The sequence below is a fragment of the Miniopterus natalensis genome, chromosome 6 (assembly GCF_054644295.1).
Source record: "Miniopterus natalensis isolate mMinNat1 chromosome 6, mMinNat1.hap1, whole genome shotgun sequence".
NCBI classification, from domain to species: Eukaryota; Metazoa; Chordata; class Mammalia; order Chiroptera; family Miniopteridae; genus Miniopterus; species Miniopterus natalensis.
Window position 1 is genome coordinate 44738374 of NC_142086.1, and position 26706 is coordinate 44765079.

Below are 26706 nucleotides of genomic sequence, written 5' to 3' on the forward strand. Positions count from 1 at the left end.
CGCTCGGGTGATAATTGTGAAAAAGCTCTGTAACTGTATTTGTAACTTTGAAAGTCTTAAAGTCACACGGCCACCTGGTAAATACATAAAGTCAGCCTCTTCGGAGTTCCAGGGCTCACTGTGCCTCCCACTAATTGTTGCCAACTCCCTCCTACCATCAAGTCATTAGTGTTGGCTGAAGTCTGGTCTCGGTTTCAGTGGTCTTTGCTGCCAATGAGCACAGAGGTGTTCAAAACTCACCCCACATCAAAGGCACCTTTCCTAATTAACATTCTAGGTGTGGATATGCTAATTAGAACGTCAATTCGTTTTGCTAATTAACACTCTAGGTATGGATATGCTTTTGGAAAACACAACTCTGTAAGGGAGAAACAAGTGTGTTGTCTGGGATTAGCTCAGTGGCAAAGGGACAGGAGGGTGTGGGAAGGTTCTGAGTTGTGCACCCTCATGGTCCCATGTGTACAAGCGTGTGGTTTTCTGGCGCCGGCTTGGTTTCCACTAACCACAGCAGGGTAGGAGTTCTTCAGGGGTTGAGGTTCCCACTTAGGCTGATCAGCCCCTAAAGTTCGGCCTTCCTTATCATTTGGTCTCCTTTCCTAACTGACATGCCCCAGCCTCAGAAGTCCTGAGTTAAACACAAGCTCTATACAATTACATCCTGCACCACACACATTGAAGTCCTAATGCTGCCCATTCTCTGGAGCAGGAGGCCTTCCTGTGCCCAAGACTATCACATCTGTGTCCCCACGGGGCTTTCTTGCGGTGAAGCCAGTGATGTCTATCTCGCTGGCTCCTTCATTCACACTCATGTTTAACCTAATTTGACCAAGTTCTTCTGGTCTTACTTTCTGAACCATGCATGTGATGGGTGCAGCAGGCAGGAACTGCTGAAAAGGGCCTCTTGCCTTCCTACCCCCTTTCCCTTTCTCTAGGGGTGGGGGGGAGGACTGCGGGGGCATGCAGGAAGTTCCCTGCATGGGCTTAGCAGACAGGCTTGCTTTGAATCTCATCTCTGTTATTTACCAGCTGTGTGGCTGTAGACAAATAACTCAACCTCTCTGTGCCCATTCCTTCAGTGAAATGAGGTAGCCAGGAAGATTAAATGAGATGTTTGTAGAGTGCTTACTCCAGTGTCTGGCACACTGAGAGTGCTCAGTAAATGGTACCATGGTTATCAGCTGTCCAGGTAAATCAGTTCCCCTCCAGCCCGCATCTCCTCCCCTCCCGCCGCCTCCAGTCCTTTCAATGATCTGTGCTCTCTCCCATAGCGTAAAAACATGCTTGGCTCCCCTGTTTTAAAACATCCTCCTCTAGACCTGGGATCTCTCCTGACTCCATCCTTACCCCCTGCCCACTTCTGCTCCCTCATCTCACGACCAGCCTCCTGCACCCTGGCACCTGCCCCAGTCCAGTGAGCTGACTCTTGACAAGGTCAGCAGTGTTCTGCCGCCTTGGCTGCCACAGTGACAGGTCTTCAGCCGACGTCCTCCCCGCAGCCATGTGGGGAGGTCCCTGCCCTCCATGGCTCCCTCTCTAGCCCCAGCCGAGGACTGAGTTCATTGTTTCTTCAGACCGGAACTAGGCCCCCAGCCCAAGCAGCAAATCAGACCGGGACACAATACCAGTGAAAGTGTTTAATAGTTAAATTACTTAGACTTTTCAATTTCCATGGGAAATCATAATTGTATCCATTTTTGCAAGAGCAGGAATAAAAAGAGTGCACACCCCTTAGAGGGAATAAAGAGCTAGCACTGCACGTTGTCACCAGTCACGGCTGGGAGGGGGAGGGTGGGCCCCCACAATGCCCGTGGGGGCTCATGACAGCTGGGGGAACACGGGAGGGTCCGTGCGAGCGCGCACGCACACACACACGCACACACACGTTACTCAGGTTGGAAGCAGAACGGAAACCCAGCACCACCAGCAGGTGATGGGGAGGGGCAGGGGGCTGGAGACAGTAGTGGAGAAAGCCAGCCCCTGGCAACGGGCAAGAGGCTGATGCAGAACTCAAAGGGTGGAACAGCAAAAGCGCGACAGACTCAGGTTGGCAGTTTTAGGTCCGTAGCCTTGCTTCTCAGGGCTGCGTTCAGACTGGGGTGGGCGATGGTGTGTGAGGGAGGCTGGTGCTAGTGACCCGTCAGAGGCGGAGCAAGTGGGCATCAAAGTCACATTCCAGTAGCCGGCATACAGCTGCCACCTCACCTCCTTTGAGCTTGTGTTGGAGGTGAGAATAATTCTGCCCTGAGAAGCAATGAAAAGATCTGGGCATAGCCCCCAAGGATTCTGTTTGAAAATATTTCTAACAGTATATCATTTTCCAAATGCCTCCCTCATAGGGTATAAAAATAGAATTTTTTCCCCTCAGTATATTGAGCTGTCCCTTCCCCCAAAAAACAAAAACCAGACAAATCAAAATTAGCTTTGTCCTGTGGACTTGAAAGCTGGGCTCTACCCTTTCCTCTGTCTGGAGGGCAAGGCCACCCTCCTTTTCCTGAACCTGAGGGCTACACATATATCCCCAAGTCTGAGGGATCATCTCTAGAGAAAGCCACCTTGGCCAACTGAGAAAGCCAGGCGGCTTCCTTACCCCCCACGCTGGCTGAGCACCAGGTGGCCACCCCAAGTTCCCCCTGCAGGCAGCAAGTGGCTGACAGTTCAGGGAGTGGCAGGGTGGATGGGGCCACACCACCTGCTGCAGGTTGAGGTTGCTTCCCTTGGTTCCAACTCAGCCTGAGATGGGAGAGCAGCTTTTTGCTTCCTTCTTATCCCATTAGCATTTTACCTCGGGGAAGTGTGTGTGTTTGTGTGTTAGGGAAAGAGATGGGGTGATGTGCCCATACATCACCAAAAGGACACACTCACTGCTCTGGTTGGACCTGGGAAAACCCTAAACTGCCAAATCTGAAGTGAGGGAAACAAGCGTCCTATATGCGACCAGTATCACGGCATACACACACACACACACATACACACACACACACACACGCCCCACTGTGCACAGCTGTGTTCTAATATAGAGAATTTACAAAATATAGAATTTGGTATATTTGTTAGATCTCCAAGGTTTTCAATAATACAAAATAAAAAATACAAAAAGACAGGTTGGGACCCCTTCCCTCCCTCCCAGTGGCATCCTCTGTTGTTTGTGGGTCTCTTACACGCGTACAACTAGCATAGTCTAAAGAAGGGCACAGAAACGTGTTTTGTTTTATTTAATAAATATTTTCCTTTCCTCAGAACCACCACTCCTTGCTTCAAGTCCTCTCGCCTCCCCCTCGCAATTAGTTCTGTTCCCCTCAAAGGGGCATTGTCTGTGCGTGTGTAGGTGGAAGAGGGGACTGCGGTGAAGGCCACAGTCCTTCCAAAGCCAGCACTCCTGCCCGAAAGCCCCTCCATGGAGCAGGGGCCAGTATCTGCCTGAAGTTTAAAGGCTCGTCTAGAAAAGCAGAACCCTCAGGGCCCCCTAGGCTCCCCCCAGCCCCCGAGACCCAGGCCTCTCCCTCAGCCCTACCCTCGAGCACTGGGTGGCCACACACTGATCTACAGGCCAGGATCTCCTTTCCGCCCGCGCAGCAGCAGCACCCGTTAGAAAACTCAAGATTCAGGTCGAACCTAGCGGCATCTTCTACAGAGGGAGTCATCTTTGGTCAGCTTGGTGCTCGCAGGACGCTGGCACCCAGGGCCTGGGACCGAGGCTGCTGCCCGCCCGCAAAGGCAGAAGTTGCTTCTGGAGTCAACGTGGAAAATCTCCCGGCGCGGGCACCTGGGCTGGAGCGCAGACTTCCATCTGCCCGCTCGGCACACAAAGAAGCCGTTTCTATTTCTCTGGAGGCCAGGCTGCCTGGCATCGCTGGCTGGCAGCTGCTAACTGAGCGGGGGCCCTCCATTGAGGAAGTAGGTCATCATCTCGCCTTTGCCCTTGACCTTGACCACACCTCGGCACTCCAGCTGGTATGTGTTGGCAGCCAGCACCTGGTACATGTCTGTTGTGACCTGAGGAGGCAAAGGAGAGAGGACAGGCAATCAACAACCTGAGCTGTGAATCCACTGTTGGGCAGAGATGCCTGACTGCCTTTGACATAGAAGGGCGGGTGGCATCTCCCTGTCGGGGGCTCTCGGGGATGGACAACTGCTCATCCATGGAAGTGCCATTCCAGTGCTGCTCCAAGTGTGGCCGTCACCCGCACGAGAAGTGCAGAGGCTGAGTCAGCGGGAGGAACTCCCGCCACCTGACCCCCACGTGCCCAGTGTTTTCCAAGGTCTCACTCCACGACAGATCAGAAGTATTTTTAGAAAGTGGTTTTTCACCAGAGAGTCTGAGAACCACTGCTTATCTCAACTACTTTATGAGTGAAGTACTATTATCTCAGGCTCAAAAAATCTGAGTCACTTGCCTGTGATTACACAGCTAATGACAGGCCCAGCTGATTCAGTTCCACAGCATATTGCCCGTCTCTCCTTCAGCTTTTGGAACAGAGGAGAACTCAGAGGCGGCTTCAGTGATGACACTACACTGTGCAGGGTGAGGGTGAAGAGCAGGGGTGACTGGAATGGCAGTGGGACAAAAGCCTCACAAGGCAATCCAAGAGCCATTTCTGAGTATCGCCAGCACTACTCCGCCAGCCGGCAGCAACAGCCCGAGAGAGTGTCCTGGCCCAGTCCAGCCACCAGGCCAGGGAGGAAGGGGCCAGGAACCTCTGAGTAGGCTGTGGGGGATGACCCTGCCATGTTACTAAGTGTATTCCATCAACGGTGAGGCCCCATGCATGGGGTGCCCCGGATTATTGAGTGGCTGCTGACAAAGTCCCTCACACCTGTCGTGGGTAAGGTTAGGAGCTCTGCAAACACACATGCCTCTCTCCTCATTTCCCCTTATGACCCCCAGTTCCTATCTCACTGTCCCTTCTCCCCTTGGCATAGGGATGGAGGTGCGAGGTCACTTGGCCAGGCCCCTCAGACAGTACCCACAAGCCAGCCAGGCCAGACTGGTCTGCCCAGGGCCATGCTTAGGGCCAACCCCTGTGTTCTAAGACCCTGCAGGAGAGAGAAGTCAGGGGACATTTGAGTGGTGTCAGTGTGAGCAGAAGGCCATAAAAAAAGCACCATTAGCATTTGGGGAAACCGAAGCCATGGAAGCTAAATGATCTGCCCACAGCTCACGGGAACTGGGGTGTGGGGAGGGGGGTGCAGGACTAGAGCCTAGCCCAGGGCTTCTCTGTTGTCAGGTTGAAGCAGAAAGAATCAAGGAAAGCCTGAGAAAAAAACAAAAAAAGAGCAGCTGCAGAGTGGATGGCCTGGGACCACAGCACCGGCTCACAAAGGCTGCGGGAGGAGGAAAAGTCTCTGGGGCTCCATGGCTGCTGGGGGGCTGGTGGAGGCACCGTCCCAGGGACTGAACCAGGCCTGAGTGCTGTGGGCTCCACTGGGCAAGACCTTGCTCCCTGGGTCATCTCTGTGTCCCTCTGTGTGCCTGGGCTGTGGCATTAGCACTCCTGGCATGGCATGGGCAGCCAGCCTCCGCTATACCCTCTCATTCCTTCTGTGGCCAGTACAGGGCTCTGCACAGGCCTGGGGATCTGTCCGAGGTACTACGAGCCTGAAACCAATCGTGTTCTCCAAGCTTCCAAGACATCAGTGCCAACCATCCAATCATCCTTGAATGTGGCGGCAGAAATTCTGCTGGAAACTGTGGGTGGCCTGCCCCCAAACCACCAAGCTTCAGACAGGCCTCCGATGCGGGGCAGGCAGGCGGGGGCGCTCCCGCACTCACCTGGATGCGGTCAGGCACGCCGGTGCTGTCCATGCGGCTGGCCACGTTCACCGTGTTGCCCCAGATGTCGTACTGCGGCTTGCGGGCCCCGATCACCCCGGCCACCACGGGGCCGATATTGAGCCCTGCAGGGGACAAGAGTCAGCATGCTCATCAGGACTCGGACCAGCACCTGCCCTCGCTGTCATTCCTCCCTCCACACACCTGGCTTCTCCCTCTGACTCTCCTGTCTGAAGACACCCGGCGTCCTCGTCCCGAGGCTGTGTTTAACCCCGCAGCTCCTACTTCTCGGCTCCTATCAAACGCCGTAACTCAAGGCCACAGGAACCTGTTCACATGCCCAATGCACCTGTGTCCTCTCATCCAGTCACTGCTCAGCTCCTGCCTCGCCAGGACCAGGACTGCCCTCTTCAAGGTTTCCAGTGACCTCTTGCGCCACCCAACTGCCTTTCCCTAATCGTCCCTCTCTTGGTGGCACTTAAGTTTTAAGCTTCAGCCTAGACTCAGCATGCCAGATCTCGCCCCTTTCTTCTTCCCACCCCTGTTTCCTTCAGGGGCGCCCCTTTCTCGTTCTTAGAACATGGCTCCTGACTCACCATCTCCTCTCTCCAGATAATCTCCCTGGGCCTCTCCCAGGGCAGGGAAACCGCAGGACCACCGGCTCCCCGGCTCACTCCCAGCACTTCTGCCCAGGGCATCGCTGAGCAGCCCCGCCTCTGAGACTTTTCTCTGCCTGTCCTCCACCTGCAGTGTCCTCCTTCCTCCTCTCCAGGGGAAACCCTTCCCTGGCACATCTGGCTCAACCGACATTCTCTAGACGTTTCCTGCCATGTCTCCAAGCCTCCGGGCGCCCCCTCCTGTTCTGTTAACTGTCTGTCGCATGCTCGGCCTCATTAAACCTCTTCATTGCTTCACTGACTCTTGCGTGTGAGACGTAAGACCACAAACACAGCAGAAGCTCCCGAATAGGCCCATCAGGCCGCTCACTCACTCGGACACATCATCAGTCCTCAGGGCTCTTCCTTCCATGACCTTCCTCTCTTGTCCCGTCAAACCACAGTAGCTTTTTACCCCACGTGCTGTTTCCAGGCTGGACTAACTCCCTGGCCAAAAACCAAGCTCCTGAGTGAAGATGTTCCAGGGTCTGGAGGAAGGGCTTTGCTACACGAGGCTCCCGACTGCCTGCCCAGCTACTTGTTCACTTGTCACTCAGTCTCCAGTCCTGGTCCGAGGAAGGAGTGGACGCAGCTTACAAAAATGCAAATCAACGTAGATGGGAAGGAAGGAGTGTAAGGAAAATAACAGCAACTTTACGAAACCAGGGGTGAAATGAACACAGAAATGTAGGCTGCACGTGAGGTGAAGCAGACACCCAGGCTGGCTCTGGTCTGGGCCTTCCAGCAGCCAGTGCAAAATGAGAACCTGGCCAAGTCCACCGGGCACTGGCCTCCAGGCTAATATAGCAGCTCGTTCAGAGAAAGCCCAATTCCCAACACTCAGCCAGAACAAAAGGTCTCCCAAGGCCATTAGTGATCACAATATTGATGGCAATCCAATATTTTGGCTTCATGTGCTAATTTTTGAGAATTGAAATACCAGTATTTTTGTTGGTAAATTACTGTTCCTTTTTAAAAAAAAAAAAATTGAAATCTGAATCATTTGTGGCTTGAGACATGCCCAGGGAGTTGACAGTGCATTGAAATTTTGAATAGAAGAAAGCTCTGCCCTGTCGGAAGGCATTCTTCACCCCCACCGTCCTCAAGAGGAGGAGGGCAGCAGGGGGGTCGGGCTGGGGAGCTGGGTGAGAAAGGTGAAGGGATTGAGAAGTACAGAGTGGCAGTTACTAAACAGTCACAGGGATGTGAAGTACAGCATAGGAAACAGTCAATAATATTGTAATAAGTAGGTATGATGCCAGGTGGGTACTTGAAATGGCAGGGGGACCACTTTGTAAAGTACATGATTGTCTAACCACTAGGCTGTACACCTGAGACCAACACAAAATAATACTAAATGTGAACTGTAATTGAAAAAAATACAAAAATAAATAGGAGGAAAGCAGCAACACTCTACAAAGCAAAATTTCTACTGCAAAATAACTCACGCTGGAAGCCTGGACGTCCTTGGTAAGATATATGCTAAGAACAAAACAAACTGCAGAAACACCTTGAACTTCATGGAGCAACATACTCAGTCGTAATCTGAAATCACTTTGTGGCTACAGTAGGTGGAGCCTGCGGGACTGTGTTGATGTACATGGGTTTTCACTGCACTATTCTTTCAACCCTTCTGCAGAACTGAAGCTTGTCAGAATACAAGGTTGGGGTAATAAAACAACAAAATTAAATACAAAAAAAAGGAAAAAAATTATATAGGGTTGGTTCAAAGATTTTCTGAGCAAGTAGAACAGGGCCCTGACGGTGAAAAGGACCCAGGGCCTCTCTGCTCAGAACACCCCCTCTCTTCTGCAGCAGCCCCCACCCCTGGGACACCACCCCCGTCATAGGCAAAGCCCCTCAAAGCCGCCCAAAGAGGGCTGAGGAGTTTGACAAAGGAGTCCAGGGAGGATCTCTACGTGCTCACTGTTTCTTTCTCTAGTTCACGCGGATTAAAAAAGCTTTCGCAGCACCTAGGAGGCTGTGCTCGCGCACAGAGACCACCGGGAACTCGGCAATAACCCCGCTGACCCATTTTGTTTTTTAAGATTACTCTCTTTCAAAAGGATTTTCCTAGTCATTTCATTGTAAATTTTACATGATTCTTTTCATGTTTAGTTTTTAAAAACATTTCACTACATTTATTTTATTTTGCTAACAATTTTATAGAACTGTTATGCTCAATATTTTTATAAATTTGAAAATTGAATGCCCTGTACCATGTTTACTCATTTTGCATTTAAAATGGTTAAATATTTCATTTTACTGTTTTTCATTTGTACTGAATGGATTTGGAACACTTTTACATAAAATACTGCTGTTAAGTCAGTGTTACTTGAAATAAGTGGGATTGCCATGCCCCTAAGGCGGCCACTAGGAGGCCGCATGTCCTTGGCACACAGCATCCCCTGCAAAGCCTTTCAGGAAGGCACAGCCTGGGTCCAAGCAGGCTTTCCCAACTAGTGGGTGAGGTGGGAACTCAGAAAGAGGATGTCCTGTGCATGTCATCCACACATCACCATGCAGAGGAGGCACCTCTAGGCCCCAGGAGAAATATGCTCTGAGTGATGGGAGTCAGCCTCTGCTTGGAACCCGGTCACTAATGCAGAATGGGAGAGGGGACGGGAGCCCCTACCAACCCCCAGCCCTCCCAGGAGACTTACCAATCTTCATCTGGAAGTTGTTGAAGGAGTGCTCGTTGATGTACTTCATTTGGTCCATCAGCTTCATGGCGAAGTCGGCCAGAGCTTTGATGTGGGTCTTGCCTGCCTTGTCGTAGGTGGAATCATTAAGGCCTGAGGCAGCCATGTAGGTGCTGCCGATGGTCTTGATCTTTTCCAGCTGCTTAAACCGATCCTCGCTGATGATCTGAAGAAGGCCAAACTGGGTCACCCCCGAGTCTGGGGCACTGAGGTCTCAGGGAAGTGCAGCAGTGTCTCCCCAATTCGCACAGTGGGCCTGTCTCTATCACCAGCTCAGTGCAAAGCTCTGATGCTCCCTGACAGAGCCAGGCTCCTCCAGCACTGACTGCTGTGGAGGGGTTGTGTGCTACTGGCCAACCCCGGCACCAAGAGCCCCTGTGGTCAGGTCACTAGTCACCTCTGGGTCTCTTGCTCCCTACAGGGGCTGGTAGGCATCTACCACTTCATTGGCTCATGTTCCCATCCCTTCCAGGAAAACCTCATCTTTGTCCAGCAGGATATCCTTCTATCTCCAGGACATGCTGGGAGCCTTCCAAGACCCATTTCAGCAGCCTCCAGCTACCCCACTGCCCCAAGAGTCCATGTGCTGTTTCTGACACTACTGGGTCCCAACTCTCCTTTCTGAGCTCCATGCTCCAGGCCTTGGATGCCCACTGGGGTTGTCCTTCACACTCACTACCCGGTGAGTTCCCAGGGTGAAGGCTGCCTAATGGGTACAGCACCCCCGTGCCTGACATGTACTAGCTGCTCAACAGGGTGTGATACATAGAGAAACGGCTTTGTTTCTGCCTCTGATGTTGAGGGTTTTGCATCTCTGTCCTGCCTCCTGACTCCTCCCTCAGCCTGGGAATTCCGCCTTCCTGTGACTCAGAGGCTGGGTCCCACCGGAGGAATGGCGGATGATGGGAGTGGTTGGCAAGTCAGCCGGGCAGGGCCTCAGTGGGCAGCTAAGGTGCACAGGGTGCAAATTCAAAAGGCCTGGGCTGAAACCCCAGCCCTGCCACTTACTGGCAGTGACCTTAGGCAAGACACATCACATGCATGGGCCTCAGTTTTCTCATCTGTAACACGAAGATAGGGAGGAAATGTATGCAAGGTGCCTGTGACAGTGCCTGGGACACCACGGCCAGGGCTCCTGATGCTGAAAGGAAGCATCAATCTCTACCTATCCCTCCCACTCCAGGGACCCAAGTGCCCCCTCAGCCCTCCCTGCACCTCATCAAAGTCGGCGATGATCTCGTTGAGCAGCCGAAGGCACTCGACACCCTCGTTGTTGGCCTCCAGCTCCACATAGAACTCGGAGAAGTTGGCGATGGAGGCGAACATGACGGCCACGCACTCGCAGGACTGGTAGTACAGCTCGTCATTGCGCCGCTCGCGGGCCAGGAAGTGGGCGGCCACGTCCTTGGGCAGGATGTTGTGCAGCAGCCGCCGGTTGTAGGCCTGCAGCTCCTCCATCTCCTCCTTCTCCTCTGTGGCCTGAGACAGAGGACCGGTCAGAGGGAGGGGACGAGCGACGCGTGACTTTGAAAAAAGAGTGTGACTGCCCAGATGCCAGCGTGTGCCCAAGATTCTAACAAGTGCCCAGCTTCCTAGCCTCTCTTTGCTGCCTCTAGTTCCAATTTTTCTATAAAGAGCATGCATTGCTTTGACCATTAGAAAAGAGAGATCTGTAAGTAACTCTTCTTGCCTGCCTCTTGGAAAGTGACACATATGAGGGGGTTGATCCTGAAGCAGGGACCCGAGTGGAAACAGGTCCTAGAGGAGAGGCTAGAACATCCTGTCTGCCCGACGAGAATGACGGCCCTCCTGCTACCCAAGTGCTCCTCAGCTCTCCAGTTTTCTCTTCAAGGCAGGATATGCAATCAGAAAAGCAGTTTGATAGGGTAGCTTTAACAGAATGACCCATGGCCAGTCTCCCTGGGTCCCACAAGAGCAGACTCAACCCTGCCAGATGCAGCCAGGCAGGGCCAGGAGGTGCAGGTGCCCCAAGGTGCTACCCAGGGCAGGACAGGGACACCTTTGACTTTGGTTTCTCCTCAGTCTGGGTCTTGGGTCTGGGCAGTTGGGGTTTATGTTACGCACCCTCCAGGTTAAAGGGACACTCAGGTCAAAGGCCAGTTGTGGCCCACAGGTCATGCACCAAGGTGTGCAAGGAGCCACCTGATCAGAGTATTCATGGGACAGAGGGGTACAGAGTGGAGTCTGCTGGCTTCCTCCCCTCCGATGGCAAACAGTATGGCTCCTTTAACTGGGAGTGACCGTGTTGGTCCAGCAGGCAGGGAAAAGATCACTAACCAGGGCTGTTTAAATGGTCCAGCCAGGGCCCCGGCAGGTGTGGCTCAGCTGGCTGAGCATTATCTCATGTGCTGAGAGGCCACAGGTTTTATCCTGGTCAGGGGTTGTGGGCTTGATCCCCAGTAGGGGGCGTGCAGGAGGCAGCCAACTGATGTTTCTCTCTCTCTCTCCCCCTTCCCCTCTCTCTTTAAAAAAAAAAAAATCAATAAAAACATATATATATTTTTAAAAGTTCCTTTAAAAAAAAAAAAAAGATTTAGCCAGACTGCTTGGGTCTTCCCTAACTCAATGTGGTGGGTCTTTCTATTCAGCTGTAACTAGAACTCCCAAAAAGGCCAGGACTACTTCTCAGGGCCCTGGCTGCCCTGGCTCTCCTGGTGGGCTGTGGCTGCTGTGGGAAGGAGCAGGTACACCCACCCACGACCACAGGACAGAGGACCTGGGTCCAGCAAGGAAGGCAGAAAGCTCAGTGGCCCCAAGGCTGAGGCTGAACCTTGCCCTCAAGGTGAGAGGACCACAGCCCCTCACTCCTACAACCACCGGAAACATGGCCATGAGGATACGGGTCATGCCTGAGGAAGCTCCTGGACCCTCAGGTGCCAGGTGGATCCAGTAGGCATGTGCTACCTTCCTACCCCAGCCTTCCAGCCCAGGTGACCTCTGTTCCTGTAAAGTGGGACACTTGGACCACTTTCCTCCCCATAAATCAGGGCCACCTGCTCCTAGCTCTGGAACAGGTGTGCCAGAGGGAGACGCTGGAGTAGGCTGGAGCGGGAGACCTTGTACTTCTCGCAAGCTGTCCCAAGGAGAAGCCCCAGCTGGTCTACCTGCCTCTGAAAATGCACCAGGCTGAGCAGTCTTGCTCCTACTGCCTGCTGAGACCACATGCCTGGGACCACCAGACCAGCAGGTGGCAGAAATGTGACACATGTCCTTCCCAGAGAGCAAGTTACCCAAAATGTCAGGCACAGTGGCAGTGTAAGGGGGGTGGGGACACTGGGAACATGGCTACTGATGGGAACAGAGACCAAATTCCCCAGGCCCTGGCCAGGTGCCTCCACCATATCTGGGGAACCAGCATGTTGGGCAGCTTCCAACACAGCCAGATGCTTTTGGGGTTAGACTCTGGCTGGGCAGGAAGGCTTGGGGGTCCACAGCCTCCTGCTGGCCTTAATAAAGTCAGTGCGGTGGGAGGGGGACAAGAGTGGGCTCTCCCCTGAGAGGTAAGACCAGTGGTTCTGCCAGGACGGGGCCTTATGAATAAGGGTGTTCCTCATGCAGGGGCTTCAGGGAAGCTAAGGAACCTAGGCCACCCCACTTCCCTGTCAGCACCTACCCACCCACTATGACCATAGATCCAACAGCAAAATGGGCTGCTGGGTGAGACGGGGGTGGGCTAACAGACTGTGCCCCACCCATCCCAATGACCTGCAGTCAGGAATTTGTTTATTGGTATTTATTTGATGTTATCCCCTCTCCCGAAAGCCCCAGAGCAGGATGGGAGATGGAGGGACGTGGAAGCATCATGAACCTGTAGGAGAGGCTGACATACCCGCTGGGTAGGGACACGATCACCGCACACCCACACACCTGTGCACAGGCCTTCTTAACTGTCTTCAAAATGGGAGGAGGGCCCAGCCACTTCCCTTCCAACCTCCCCTTCCCTCCCTCCCTCGTGCAGAGCCCTTGGTGCCTGAGGAAACAAAGTGATCAGAGGAAGGGTGTCACAGGTGGCACACCCAGGTCACTAGAAGCAGGGTGGTGAGAGGGGAGGGGGCATGGTGGGGCAGAGAGGGGGGCTGGAGGTTGGTTCCGCTGAGCAAATGAGTAAATCTATGGAAGACAATGGGAGCCAGGTTTCTCACGGCCAGAGACGGTGTTTGCAAGCATGAAAGAAGGGCTACAAAGAAGCCTGAGGTGCTGCATTGAAAAAGGAGGCACTGGTATAAACTGGTGGGTTTAAATATCAACAGGGAGATACTGGAGTCGTATCCATGTGTCTATACATCCATTTATATATTTGTTCATATACCCTAACATATATTTCCTAGCTTTGCCCACAGAGAGGACCTACAACAGTAGACACACTAAGCACCTTGATCTTGTTTTCTAAATGCCGTTCTCTACTAACGAGGATTGGGGCTCTTTGAAGAAATCACTGATTGCTGGGCTGGAGTAGGGAAAGTACACGATGAACCCAAGGTATCGTCTTGTGTCAGGAAGTAAGCAAATGCTCAAAGAATGATGGAGACATGTCAAAGCACAGAAGCCAACTTGAGGAAACTCACAAACCCAGGAGAATTCGAGCACTGAAATAATGAGAGGAGCAGATTAAAACCCACTGAATTTTATAGGAATCTCTGAGTCCCTGCTCACACAGAGAAGTGAATGACTAAGTAGGTAAGTGGGGAGAAGGGGGCTCTTCCTGACAGTAGAACAAATGTGGAAGGAACAAATGTGGAAGGAACGACGGACATGTGTCATCACTACCGGGTAGGCAGGATCAGCAGTGGATGCTGGGACTGGTGGGTGGAGGCTTGCTGAGGATCAGAATATTGGTGTAATATTGGAATATCTTTCCGCAAAATGCTAGTTGAATGCAAAAGGGAAGATGGAGCCTGGACAGTGGAGAAATTCAGCAGACGCCCACTGAGCAGGTGATCAAGGTTCAAGTCACCAGGGATGGGACAGGTCAGCACAGTGGAATCCCTAGTGTGACACTATGAGAAGGAACGGTGTCACTTCCATGGTTTTCCTCTAAGAAGGTGTGGCCTGAGTCTGGACATGGGAAATGTCAATGAACCTAGGCTGAGGGTCACAGGATGAGGACTGGCAAAGGCTGGGAGACAAGAAAAGACCGAGAAGACTGGCAACTAAAGGCAAAGAGTGTAACTGGCTAGAATCCTGGGCTAGAACTGAGAGCACTGGCAAAATGGGAATCGGCTCTGTGGGAGGGATGGTGCTGCGCCAGGGCTTATGTCTTGACTGGGAGGCCAAGTGGGGGTGATGTAGGGAGTGCCCTGCCTTTTGAAGGTAGACACTGGAAAATTTGGGGGTGATGGGGCATCATGTCAGAAGGGTGGGGGTGGGGCGATTGAGCAAATGCCAGATTGGGGAATCTGGCGAAGGGACTGCTGGAGTTCTCTATACTGTTCTTATAACTTTTCTGTAGGTTTTAAATTATTTTTTAAAACTTCCTCCCAAAAAGAGAAGATAAAAATGGTGGGGGAGCATAGGCGTGGGGAGGGAGGAGGTCAGGGAGAAGAGATAAGTGGAGTGAACCTGTGTCTGTCACCAGGCGTAGGGAGGAACACTAATAGCACATGTCTCTGGGGCTGCAGACCCGCTGAGGAGTGACTGAGAACAGCCTGGTCTCTGGATCGCCTCAAGCCCTCAGCACCGCTAGGGGGCAGCGCTGCAGCCCAGGGATGCTGGAGGGAATGGGAACTGGGCCTGTGTGTGGGGCCTCAGCCCCAGGGCCCTGGAGGCGGCCACCATACCCCTACAGCAGCCCAGGAGAGACCCCACAACCCTGGCTGTTTTGGGCCTGGGAGGTTCAGAGCCGGCTGAGAGATGAGAGGTGTCAGCTCTCCAGAGGAGACAGGCACCCACTTTGTGGCTCATCCAACTCTTCACCTTCAAGCTCCAGGGGCAGCACCTGGCTGGGGCTGAGAGAAAGCTGCTGCCGCCTGAGCCCTGGGGGCCCCGGCATGGGCTGTGGGGGAGCTTCGGGCTGCACTGCTCAGCGCTGGCAGGCAGCCTGTTTGACCCTGTGCACTCAGGCTCTGGACAGACACGGGCTGGATGGGGGTAAAGGGGCATCAGGTCAGAGAGAGAGGCTGAGGGCCAGGTTCACCCTGCCCTTGTTTTCACCCCTTTCTAGAGGCCTTTGCAACATCGGCTCCAAGTCCCACAGAGCCTGGTCAGCCCCAGGAGAGAGTTTCCCCAAAAGAGAGGGCATGGGGGAGCAGGGAGGAGGCTGGGAGGCAGCCGAGAAGAGCCGGTGCAGCCTCACCCTGGATTTCCCTGAGGCCCTCCCCAGCCAGGGCTTCTGAAGGCCATTCCCATGGAAAACTTATTCCCCTGACCCCAGGATATCCCCACTGGAGACCTCAGTGGGAACTTCAGCCAGACTTCATGCAGAATACCCAACAGCAGGGCAACCAGATGCCTCTATCTTCCCTTGGCACCCAATGAAAGCCCAGGGTCTCCTGCCACAGCCCGAAGACTTCAACCTCAATGTTAATAAAAAGTTAAGGAGGGCGGAGGCCTAAGCCAGTTGCAGATGAGCTGGAGAAGTGGTCTGGACATAGGAGCCAGGCCAGGGGAGACAAAGAGACCACGCTACGCTATGCTCTGTGAGAGGCTGGCCTGGAATAACAGGTCTGAGGCCACCTGCCTGGACCAAGGCTTGTTCAAGGTTAGTGCCCGTGGGCGCCCTCTCCTGGACCTTTTTAGGTGAACTACCAGGTAACAAGGGGCTGCTGCTAGCACCTGGAGTGCCCTGTGAGTGGCCCAGAGGCATCCCCTCTGCATGTGGATCTCTCAGGGTGCAGGGCACGAAGCTTGGATGGCAGGGCACTGGCTGGATTTCGGCTCCACTTGAGCACCCAGCGCAGGTCAGAGCTGTGGCCCCCAGCACCCCACTGCCTCTGCCCGCACCTGACACCTCTCACTAGGGCCAGGGCACAGCCACTTGGCTGGGCTTCCTGTTGACAGTCCTTGATGCCCCCTTCCACCCATCCTCCCCTGGAGAAATATTCAGGCCCAGTTCTGGCCACGTCAAGCCCTCCTCAGGAGCCTTGAGTGCCAGCTCCTGCACCTGGCCAGGCCCCTGCACTGCCTCCGTGGAGACACTGGGACTGCATGCCCCTCCTCCTCTCCTCTCCTCCTGCCACTCTTCTCCCATACCCTCTTTGCTGCTCCTACCACACACTGGGCCTGTCCACACCTCTCCTGTCCCTTACTCTGGATGCACACAGTATTTGTGACAAGAGCATATTTCCTGGGCCCATCAAGTGGGTTTGGCTGGAATAAACTCTAGGGTTTTGCCTCTTGGCCCCAAAGAGCAGGGAGCAGACATGCTGGGACGTGGACCACTGGTCTATTTGGACAAGGCGTGAGCAGGATACCTGGTCAGTGTAGAACTAAGGCCCAGCCCAGCTCAGGTGATGGGCTCACTCACTCAAAGTGCTGTGAGGCCTGGGTACTTCCCCCACCCCAGTTCCAGCCCCAGGGCCACCCACCTGCAGTTTCCAGAGGAAGTCGAGGCGGGCGGTGGACTCCACCTGCTGGGCGTGCAGGTACAGGGCCAGCACAAAGACTGAGATGATGATGGGCGTCACCACCTTCAGCGCCACCTTGGTCGCATGCTCAGGGCTGCAGGCAGGAGGGAGATGCCCTGGCACCTCATGGTGGGCTCCAAGGCCCCTCAGGCCCTTTGTCTTCCTCCTGCTATATCACCTCCCTTTCCTCACCTTCCTGCTCAAACGTTGCCTGAGGTGTGCTTCTGGAAGCCTTCCTGACTAGAAGCCCCACCTCAGCCCTGCCCTCCCCTGCAGCTTAGCACCAGTACTTCTCTCCTGATGCTTTACTCCCCCTTCACTGGGGAGGGTCCCTCTGGTCACATCACAGGATGAGTGAGGCCCTTATAAAAGGCTACGCATACACCCCAGGTCTTTCTCATTGGGCAAGACAAAGGGCCATGGGCACAGTAACAAGGGAGCAAGGCAGGCCACACTGACCATCTCTGGGACACCTTGGGCAAGTCCCTTAACCTCTCTGAACCTTAGTTTCCTAATCTGTTAGGTGGAATAACAATGCCCACATTTCAAAATTGTGGTAAAAACTAAAGATGCTATATGCAAATCCCTTGTACCTGACAAACAGTAGGAACTCCAAAAGTGAGAGCTATTATTACCTAATTATATTTCTGTTAACATTTTTAATAAACAATCTTAAAAGCAGCTATCCCAAACCCTCCTCCCTGTGCCAGCAAAGACCCAACCTTGAGTGCAGCCACCTAACCGACACCCCAGGGGGAGGGGCACCAGTTCCTGTTCTCCTGGGCCTGGGGTCCTGTTCACATTCCTGCTGAAGAGCCTGAGGCTAAATGCTTTAAGATGAGGCTTGCGGAATGAGCTGTGGGTCCCGAGAACCTGGTCACCGAGTCCATGTTATCATCTTGGGGTGGTGGGGATCATAGAAAAAGAAGGGCATCTACCCATTTGGTATGAGGGAGGGGAGGGCCTCCTCCCACCTGGGCACTGCTGCCTTCTCTGCGGGCCCTGGCTGCTCTGTGCCAAGGGCAGGGAGAGGCCGTGTCAGAGAATCAGAGAAAGAGCATCGACTCACCACTGGGAGGTCCCGTTGTTGTTGAAGTCTCTGTGAACAGGAGTGGGGAGGGCTGCTCAGGCCACTCTTCTGCATCAGCAGCTTCAGTGCCTGCTGTGTCCCCCGACCCTGCTCTGCCCCCCACCTTGTTCTGCCCCCACCCTGCAGGACCCCCATGTCCAATACTGCTACTCCCACTGCTACTGCTCCTTCACCCCCACCCCCAGTACCCTTCCTGACCCAAGGAGACTCTCAGCATGGGAGGCTTGCAGAAAGCCCAGGACCACCTAGTATCTGGTCACCACGACCACAAATTCCCCAGCCCTTAGCCGGGAACTTGGGGCTCCCCAGCATATCCACCGCTCCCACCCCAGCCTCGCTGCCGTCCAGAGGAGGAGGAAGATTTTACCTGCACTGTCCAGCATGGTAGCCACTGGCCACATGTAGCTACTGAGCCTTAAAGCAGCACTGAGTGCAAGTTTGTGCCTACAGCATATGCTGCCTTGTTCTCACAGCTACTATGTTTTGAATTACATATGTGGTTGGCATTATTCAGCTACTGGACAGTGCTGCCCTAGAACCGAACCAGGGCCTCCCAATCCAGAAATGACCTCCATTCTCTGCTGCTGCTTCACCAGGAGGAGAGGACAGGCTAGGGGTGGGGGGAAGAGCAGGTAAGAAGAGGCCAAGTTCCCGGCTCCCACCCTGATCCATAGGTAGAAAGGCCCAGACGACCTTCCTCTCCTTGTCCTCTTGGGCCTGCAGCCTGCGCTGCTCCCAATGCTACGGTGTCTCCCTGTCATCTGCCCAGAGCCCCGCACAGCCACCAAGAAGTTCTTGCTTGAATCTGACTTAGACCCTTCATTACACCTTCATTTTCTCAGGTGATACTCTCTTCACAAGAAAGTGACTGTATCTCCACTGCCTAGCTCAGTGCCTAAAACACGGCAGGCCCACAATAAAATTTTGGAATGAATGGATCTCGTCCTCTGATTCAGAGAAAGCACAGGGTGCCACGTTTCCTCAGGGGACACAGGCCTTTGTGTTTCCTGACGTGTGTGTTGGGCGGGGGGATGGTAACGGGAAGAAAAGTGTTCTACACATAAAAGTGTCAGGCACCACATACATTTTACTACTATGGGTATTATTCCCATTTTACTGGGGAAAATAATGAGGTTCAGGAAAAATAGCCAAATGTGTATCTGAGGCTGAGACTGAAACTCTCAATTTGACCTAAAGCTAGAGGTCTTGCCCCTCACAATCAGATACCTGTTACTGTATGACCAGGCTGGCTGCCAGCTAGAGAGCCTGGGGCACAACCCTCACACCTGGCCCCTCCGGACTGGGGGACTTCACCACTCACCCCACAGGCAGGAGCCTCTGAGCCACGCACAAGCCACCCATCCTTCCCTGGCAGCCCTGCCTACTTCGCTGGGTTGCTATGGGGATGGAAAGTGATAATGCAGGTCCCAGTGCCTGGCTCCAGGTAGGACACAGGGTACATAAACAACAAACGCTGTTCTTCTGTTCCCACAGGCCTTGCTAGCCAACCCTGTCAACCTTGACCCTTGGGCCCAGGGTGCCACAGGCGGTTGGGGTTAGGTGAAAATAGCTCATCAGAGGCTACCCTGGAAAAGTGAGGAACAATTAACTGAGGCCTGAGGTCAGGACTGAGTAGGAAACTGGAGGCAGAAGAGCAGTGGGACCAGCCACCCTGAGGCCACCCCTCCACTGGGAAATGGGGAAAGCGAAAGAAACAAGACGCTGTGGTGCTTTGCCCGGGTGGTCAGAGCTGGGGAGCCAAAGGGCACTCTCCTTGCAAACCCCCTGCAGCCCAGGGGCCCAGCCTCTTGCTCTTCCCACCTCTCTGCAATACCCCAGACCCAACAGGGACTTGAGGAGGGTGCCACCTACATGGCATTGGCAGTGACCAGAAGGTCGGCATTGTCAAAGAGCGTCACACCGGGCACCTCCACGATGAGCACATATATAAGCTCAATGGACAGCATGAGCACCAGCTTCCCAATGCAGCTGATTTGCAGGAACACGGAGCAGGCCAGCAGGCTGAGCAGCACGCTGTAGGTGAAGTACTACGGAGAGAGGGCAGCAGGCTTCAGTGACCACCCCCGCGCCCTCCCCACCTCCCAGCATCCAGCTAGCCTGACCTGGCCTCAGGTGAAGCCTGGTCTGGGGATATTCCGCTGATGCAAACCTGTGATATGCTGTGGAGAGCCCTGCTTAGGAGCCAGGAGATGGGGCTCCAGGCTGGGTTTGACCAGCACTGGCAGTAGGGCCCCATGGTTAGAGCACGGCTCCAGGCTCAGACCCACGTGAGTTACATCCTGATTCATTACAGACTATTTGTGTGACTTGGGCCATGTATTCAACCTCTCTAAGCCTCAGTTTTCCCATCTGCAAAACCCCCTATATCATGGGCTCACAGTGACGATTATAAGAGATGGGGCCACTTGGCGCAGGGCCCTGCACTCTCAGTAACTGTGGGGAGCACAGGCCTCAAGCCCCCAATCTGCAACTTTAAATCCAAAGCTCCGAAAACTGAAAATGTTTTCCTAACTGATGTGGTGGTAACCTGACCCACTGATGAGGCTCCGATTCTCATCTTTATCTTGCTCTCTGTGGCTGTTCATACAATCTGCTGCAGGAATATTACTGTGTTTCACTTTCAGTTGCTACTCACTGCACTGGGAGTGAGAGGCAACCTTTTAAAATCTGAAAAGTTCTGAATATATCTGACCTGCAAGGCTTCAGATGTACCATTTACTCTGGGGAAGTCTCTTCTGGTCTCTGAGCCGCAGTTTCTCAGACACCTGAGGAGCTGAACCAGGTAGACCAGGAAGGAGGTCCCCTTCTGCTCTGTCATTAGCATCTAGATGCTAATCCTAGACCTGCCAGCACCTATTATTTTGTTCTTCCATTTAAATTTAGCATCATTATTTCTGAGTCAGGCATTGGGACTCACTATTCACTGCTTCTGCCTTGGGCTGGAGGCCAAATGGCAGTGGCTGGCAGGGTGGACTTCCTGACTCCTCAGGCCTTCAGGAACCCACACAGGGGCTGTAGAGAACCCCAGGTGACTGAAAGGGGGAGGGACAAACCTCCAGTCACCACCAGGAACAGAGGCAGAGGAAGAGGTAGGGAAGGCAGACCCAGTTCACTCAGCCCAACGCTAATAAGCATAATAAGCCCATCCTTGGGGGATGGAGAGGGGACCCCAAGAGCCAGCCTGGATTCCCATGCAGATTCAGAGCCCAGACAACCAGGAGGCTAAGGCTGAACCCTGTGCTCCTCCCCCAAGGGCCTCAGGGTTTGTGAATCAGAACAACACTATGGGGTGGGGTCAGCCCTGGTACCCAGCAGGGATAAGCAGCCTGAAACTGGGGGGTTGGTGAGGGCTGGAGACTGACAGCTGGACTATCCATCTCCTGAAAATGGGGAGCTAGAACAGGCTCTGCCACTGCCCTTTTCCCCCAGCTGCCCTTTCCCCACTCCTCCGCTTCTTCCTTGGAGCAACCACCAGGGGACAAATGCAGACCAAAACCAGCTTCTGCTTCTCAGCAAACAGCCCCCAGGCAGCAGCTCCTGTGGGCTCTTGGCCAGATGTGAGAAGGAAGAGAGGCGGGGAGTAGAGGGGGGTGACCGGGAAGCCTAGGCCTGCTCACCCTGGCTGCCTGAGGACCATGGCCTCCGGGGAGAGGGAGAGCTTGGCCTGGGCCCCGGGACAGGTGGAGGGGAAGCGCTGCTCTAGGGAGCATCGGCAGAGTCCTGCTCCTCAGTTTCCCTCGCCCTGTCTGTGCTGGCAGGAGAGACTAGGCTCCTTTCCAGGGACGGGGAGAGAGGCCAGCACTGTGGTAGCCCTTGGGGCCCCACTGCAGTTCTGGGCCCTTGTGAGTCATGGGCCCCTTGGGAATTGAATGAACCCTCGGACCCTCTCCCCAGAAAAAGGCAAAACTGCCATCATCTTACAGGCTTCATATGACCCCCTGGCGGGAGCCTGGGGTATGGGAACCACCCAGTACATGGAGTGGGCACCCTGGGTTGGAAGCTTGGCCCACTGCTCCCTTGAAAACAGCTCCCCAAGAAAACGCAGCTAGGTGGACGAAGCACCTCACATACCACAGGCGTTTACTGCACGCTGCTTTCTAGGGGTTTTCAGCATGAAAGCTACAGGTACATGATTTTTAAAGCCAATAAGCTACAGGTACATGATTTCTTCTTGGGGTGATGAAAATGTTCTAAAAATTAGATCGTGACGATGGCTGCACAAGTCTGTGAATATACTAATAGCTACTGAATTGTACACTCTGAAGGGGTGAGCTTGATGCAGTCCCTTTCCTATGCCGCTGCTCTCTGACCCACAGAAGGGGGCTGGACAGGGTCTCCAGAGGCAGCGCTGGGTCTGCTGCCCAAGTCGATTCAGAAACAGCTCTACCTTGGGTTCAGAGCAGGAACTCTGGAGCCACATGATCTGGGTGGGAGCTCAGGCTCTGCCACTTACTATCTTCGTGATGTTGGGCAAGTTATATGACCTCTCTGTGCCTCGGTTTCATTCATATAAAGGAGATATAACAGCGTCTGTGTCACGGGGTTGTTGTGAGGATGACAAGAGTAAATGGATGTAAATAAAGCACTTAGTACAGTGCCTGCATGTAGTAAGTACTATATGAACAATAGCTATGCTACTGCTGTTACTATTACAGAGGAGGCTGGCCTTGTTCCCCAGTGTTTGTCACGTGGATGAGAGAGACTGAGGAAATGAGCCTCTGGAATGGCAGTGAAGCCCCTGACTGTCCCTGAGAGCAGTCAAGGACACATGGGGGGGTGGGAGGTTCTCCCTCTGCACCCAGCCCCTCCTTGCCCAGTACCTCGGGGAAGTTGCAGTTGGGCCAGGTGCTGCCGCAGAAGCCCTGCTCATCCCCCAGGCTGTAGTTGACAGCGGACTCCACCACGTGGCACGCGTTGACCTGGCTGGTGCTGACGTTATGTTCCTCTGCCAGGCAGTCGAACAGGTCCTCGGAGTTGCACATGAACTGGGGGCAGGGGAGGAGAGGGTGAGCTGTGGGGACCAGGCCAGGGCCGCCCATCTCCACAGGGCAGTGGGCACCTGTTCACTCTCTGTCTTGGGTGCAGCCTGATACTGACCCAGGACAGGAGAGGGGCCTGGAAGAGGCTGAGGACCCAGCAAGGTTTGGCTGCTGCCCAGGGCAGGGCTCCTGAACGTCCCCTGGGGCTTCCAGAGTCCCACTAGCTCCTCCAGCCCTGAGAGGTTTTAGGAATCAAATCTGATCCCAGACCTGATGTGAGACCCAAAGAAGAATTTCTGGGAGGGAGAACTTCAGGGTCTGGGGGAGAATCTCTTCTCAGCTCATGCTCGGGGGGTACAGGGCTCCAGCAATTTCACCCAATGGCTGGGGAGGTGGAGCCACCCACCATGTTGACAAAAGCCGACAGGAACACCAAGATGATGGTGAACACGCCAACCAGGGTGCTATTCATCTTGGACCGCACGATCTTCCTGGAGAGGGTCTGCAGGGGGCCTGGGAAGAGCTGGGGGGAGGGGAGGGAGAGAGAGTCAGAACAGAATTCAGTGGGTGCTCCCCAAACCTCCATAGAACCAGGTCCCCGTCCACCTTTGTCTCTGGGCGGAGTAACGCAGGACCCTGCCTGAACGCGCTCCCCGTGTGCGAGCCTCCAGCCTGGCACCGCTGCACCGCTGCTTCCAGCCCCACAGCCCAGCTTCTGCAGCTGGCCAGCAGTGGGTCTACCTGGGGAGCTCACAGGTGGGAGAAGCAGGACAGAAGGGAGAAGGAAAGATGCTATCTTGACCCCAAAAGGGAAGCGGAGGAAAGAGCACTTGAACCTACTGTGTGAACTCTGGGAGTTACAAACAGGGAGGGGCAGTAGGTGGCAGCTGAGGAGTCACTGAGGGTCAGAAGGCTTCTTAGAAGAAGGGAGCTGTAGGTCCAAGGATTCGGAGAGGGCCTGGGGTCTGGAGGAACGGGGTGAGCTGGTGAGAAGGGGCAGAGGAGTATGTGGGCAGGAGGGCGGGCCACAGACAGTGAGTTCAGTGAGCCCTTTCAGCAGGATGCTCATGGATCTGCCATTTCCCTCACCTAACTCTCCCTACATTTCCTTCAACTAGACAAACCATATGTCCACTCAAAGACCCGTTGTGGTGTTGGTAATTATATGATCGGGTCTCACCAGTCTGACACAGTTGGCCTTGTCCACCGTGACCGCCTCCTCTCCCAACCAGCCTGGACCAAAGAAGACCCAGGGGAGTGGACACTACCCAGCTGCCCATCAGTTTGATGAAGGGAAAACAAAACGTGATATAACCACACGATGGAATGTTATTTGGCCATAAAAAGGAATAAAGAGCTGTTACATGATGGCATGACGTGGGTGAACCTTGAAAATACCGTGCTAAGTGAAAGAAGCCAATTTCAAAAGGCCACATATTGTATGATTCCATTACACGAAATGTCCAGAACAGGCAAATTCATAGAGACAGAAAGTAGATTAGAGGTTGCCAGGGGCTGTGGCAAGCAGGGAGCGACCAGTGATAGCTAACAGGTCTGGGGTTTCTTTTGGGGACGATGACAATGTTCTGGAGTTAAGTAGTGATGACAGCTGCACAACGTGATGAATATACCCCAAACTACTAAATTACAGTTTCCTCCACCTTTATAAAGTGGATTTTATGGTATGTGAATTATAGCTAAATAAAGCACTTAGTAAAAAATCCTGCTCGGCCTCTTGCTAGCTGTCTGATCCTGGGGAAGTCATTAACGGCTCTGAGCCTTATCAGTAAATAGGGAACATCGAAGGTGGCTATGGAGACTCAGTGAAATGATGCTTTGAAAGTGCTTTGTAAGCTGTTAAATTCAAAAGAAAATGTAGTTAATATTTGCATTTTAAAGAGCTATGTTGCCAATAAGAATGAAGGTCCTTGTTTCCTATTAAAGGAATTTTGGGTTTCACAGCTGGGAAAGTGTTTTGGCACCAGCATCAGGATCTCACTCTGAAGTGCTGTGACAGATGGTATCTAATCTCTGCCTGCTTCAAATTTTGCCATCCCATCCTCCATCCCCACCCATGTTGCTTAAATGGTTTTAGTTCTGATCATCCTATCCATCAACTGAAGGGCTTCCTTGGTTAACTGCAATCACCAATGACTGGAACAGGATATGCACATGGACTGCCTGGTCAGTGGAGACCAGGAGTTCCACAGTGGCCACCCAGAGGCAAGGAGAAGAACAGCAGGCTTTTAAAAATCCAATCTGAAATGTCGTTCTAACATCTAATGAATGATTGTGTCTTAATGCACTGGCTTGCTACAAGCCAATGTCCCTTGTCACCCTTTCAAAAGACCCACTCTTGACTTTAAAACCACAGCAAGTACCTGGGAATTGCTGCTTTTTAAAGTCTCTAGATGTGACATCCTGCCCTGGTATTGGTTTAAAGAGTATCTCATCTCCTGTAATCAAAAAGTGCATCAGCATGTTGACCCTAAATCCCACTTTTATTAACCCCAGCGTGGATGACAAAACTTCCCCTGGGGCTGCAGGCAGATCCTGGAAAGTATTTTTTACGGGAGGATTTGTGTCTGTGCAAACCAATTGCTCAATGCTTGCTCACAATCAGAGCTCAGAAAAAGAATCAATGAAAGAAAATTCAAACCAGTACATTCCCAGTCTAATTAATTCAAATTGATTTAATATGAACATGGGAGTAGGCACATAATTAATAAACCACGACTGGGTGAGGGACAGTTTTGATCCTGGCCTCTCTGAGTCTCCAGGCAAATCGATGACTTCCCTAGAGCCCTTGTTCCCATCTGTGATGTCAAACCAGGGTGCTGCAGAGGTGAAAGAAGGTGGTGAAATCTGATGGCAAAGTTCAAGAAAACAGCTTTTTTGACAAAGAGCTAATAAAAAAGCAGTAGCTCCTACTTCAGAAAAGTATTTTAAAAGATGAAAATTTCGGAGGCCAAACAGCAAACACAAGCTGATCAAGCTTCACACCACTGCTCTCATCACCTGGCCTCTCAGGGGTCAAATGGACAAATTAACAAAGGCAGTGACCTGGAGGGGAAGGATTGTGGGCTCTGGAGTCAAGAACCATGTGGGTTTAAATCCCAGCTACACTACTTCCTAGCTCCAGGAACTGGGGAAAGCAGCGTTATTAACCTCCCTGAGCCTTATTTTCTTCATCTGCGAGGTCAATGCAATAAAAGTCACCTTAGAGGCTCAGGAAGGTCAGCTCGAAGTGGCACAGCTGGGATCTGGACCCTAGACTTTCTGACTCAAAAGCCACTGAACACACGTCTGGCAACAATATATCCTTTCCCTAACAGAAAAAAGGTGACCCTGAGCATGGTGGTGGAAAGGTGAGTGTGGGAATCCTAAGCTCCTCACAGGAAAGAAGATACCTTAAGAGGTGAGATGTACTTGTAATATCATAAGACCCTACTTTAGACACTGGGTGGCAGTCAGGCTGAGAGGTAGACAGGACAGCCAGCAAGGTGAGACTTAGCCACATTCAGGCTTTGGGGAGAAGAGCCACTGTTTGGAGACTGTACAGAGCAGACAGAGCCTAAAAACTCTGGTCACAGTTCCTAGGAGCTCAGACAATCAAGTCCCAGGGGTCCGTGGGATGCAAGTTAAGAGGGAGCCAGCAGCCTGGAGGAGGAGGGAGATAAACACACACATGCATGCACGAGTGCACACGCACACACACAAAGAAGTATGTGGCTGAGTACTCCTACTGGGACTATCTGTACCCAAGTCCCAAACTGCAGGAGAGGAATCTGGCCTTCTGAAAAATGATGTGCTAATGAGCTGCAGTAAAGGCTAAGCACCCCCCGATCAGCCTGTGGGGAAAGCAGGGTGCCACCTTCTTCTACTCATTTGGGTGAGGGTGGCAA

At 53.1% G+C, this 26706-nt stretch overlaps 1 protein-coding gene across 1 annotated transcript in view; it reads right to left on the reverse strand.

Annotated features, from left to right (window-relative positions):
- Positions 1-3332: 3332 nt before the first annotated feature.
- Positions 3333-26706, reverse strand: part of ADCY5 (adenylate cyclase 5) — a 143351-nt gene continuing 119977 nt past the window's right edge. The window contains exons 13-21 of the mRNA XM_016199939.2: positions 23208-23324; positions 22643-22807; positions 19674-19849; positions 17781-17810; positions 16673-16805; positions 10344-10607; positions 9090-9294; positions 5771-5895; positions 3333-3993 (exon numbers count right to left, since the gene is read on the reverse strand). Coding sequence (XP_016055425.2) covers positions 3865-3993; positions 5771-5895; positions 9090-9294; positions 10344-10607; positions 16673-16805; positions 17781-17810; positions 19674-19849; positions 22643-22807; positions 23208-23324 — 1344 coding nt within the window. The 3' untranslated portion in view covers positions 3333-3864. The remainder of the gene's footprint in view (positions 3994-5770; positions 5896-9089; positions 9295-10343; positions 10608-16672; positions 16806-17780; positions 17811-19673; positions 19850-22642; positions 22808-23207; positions 23325-26706) is intronic.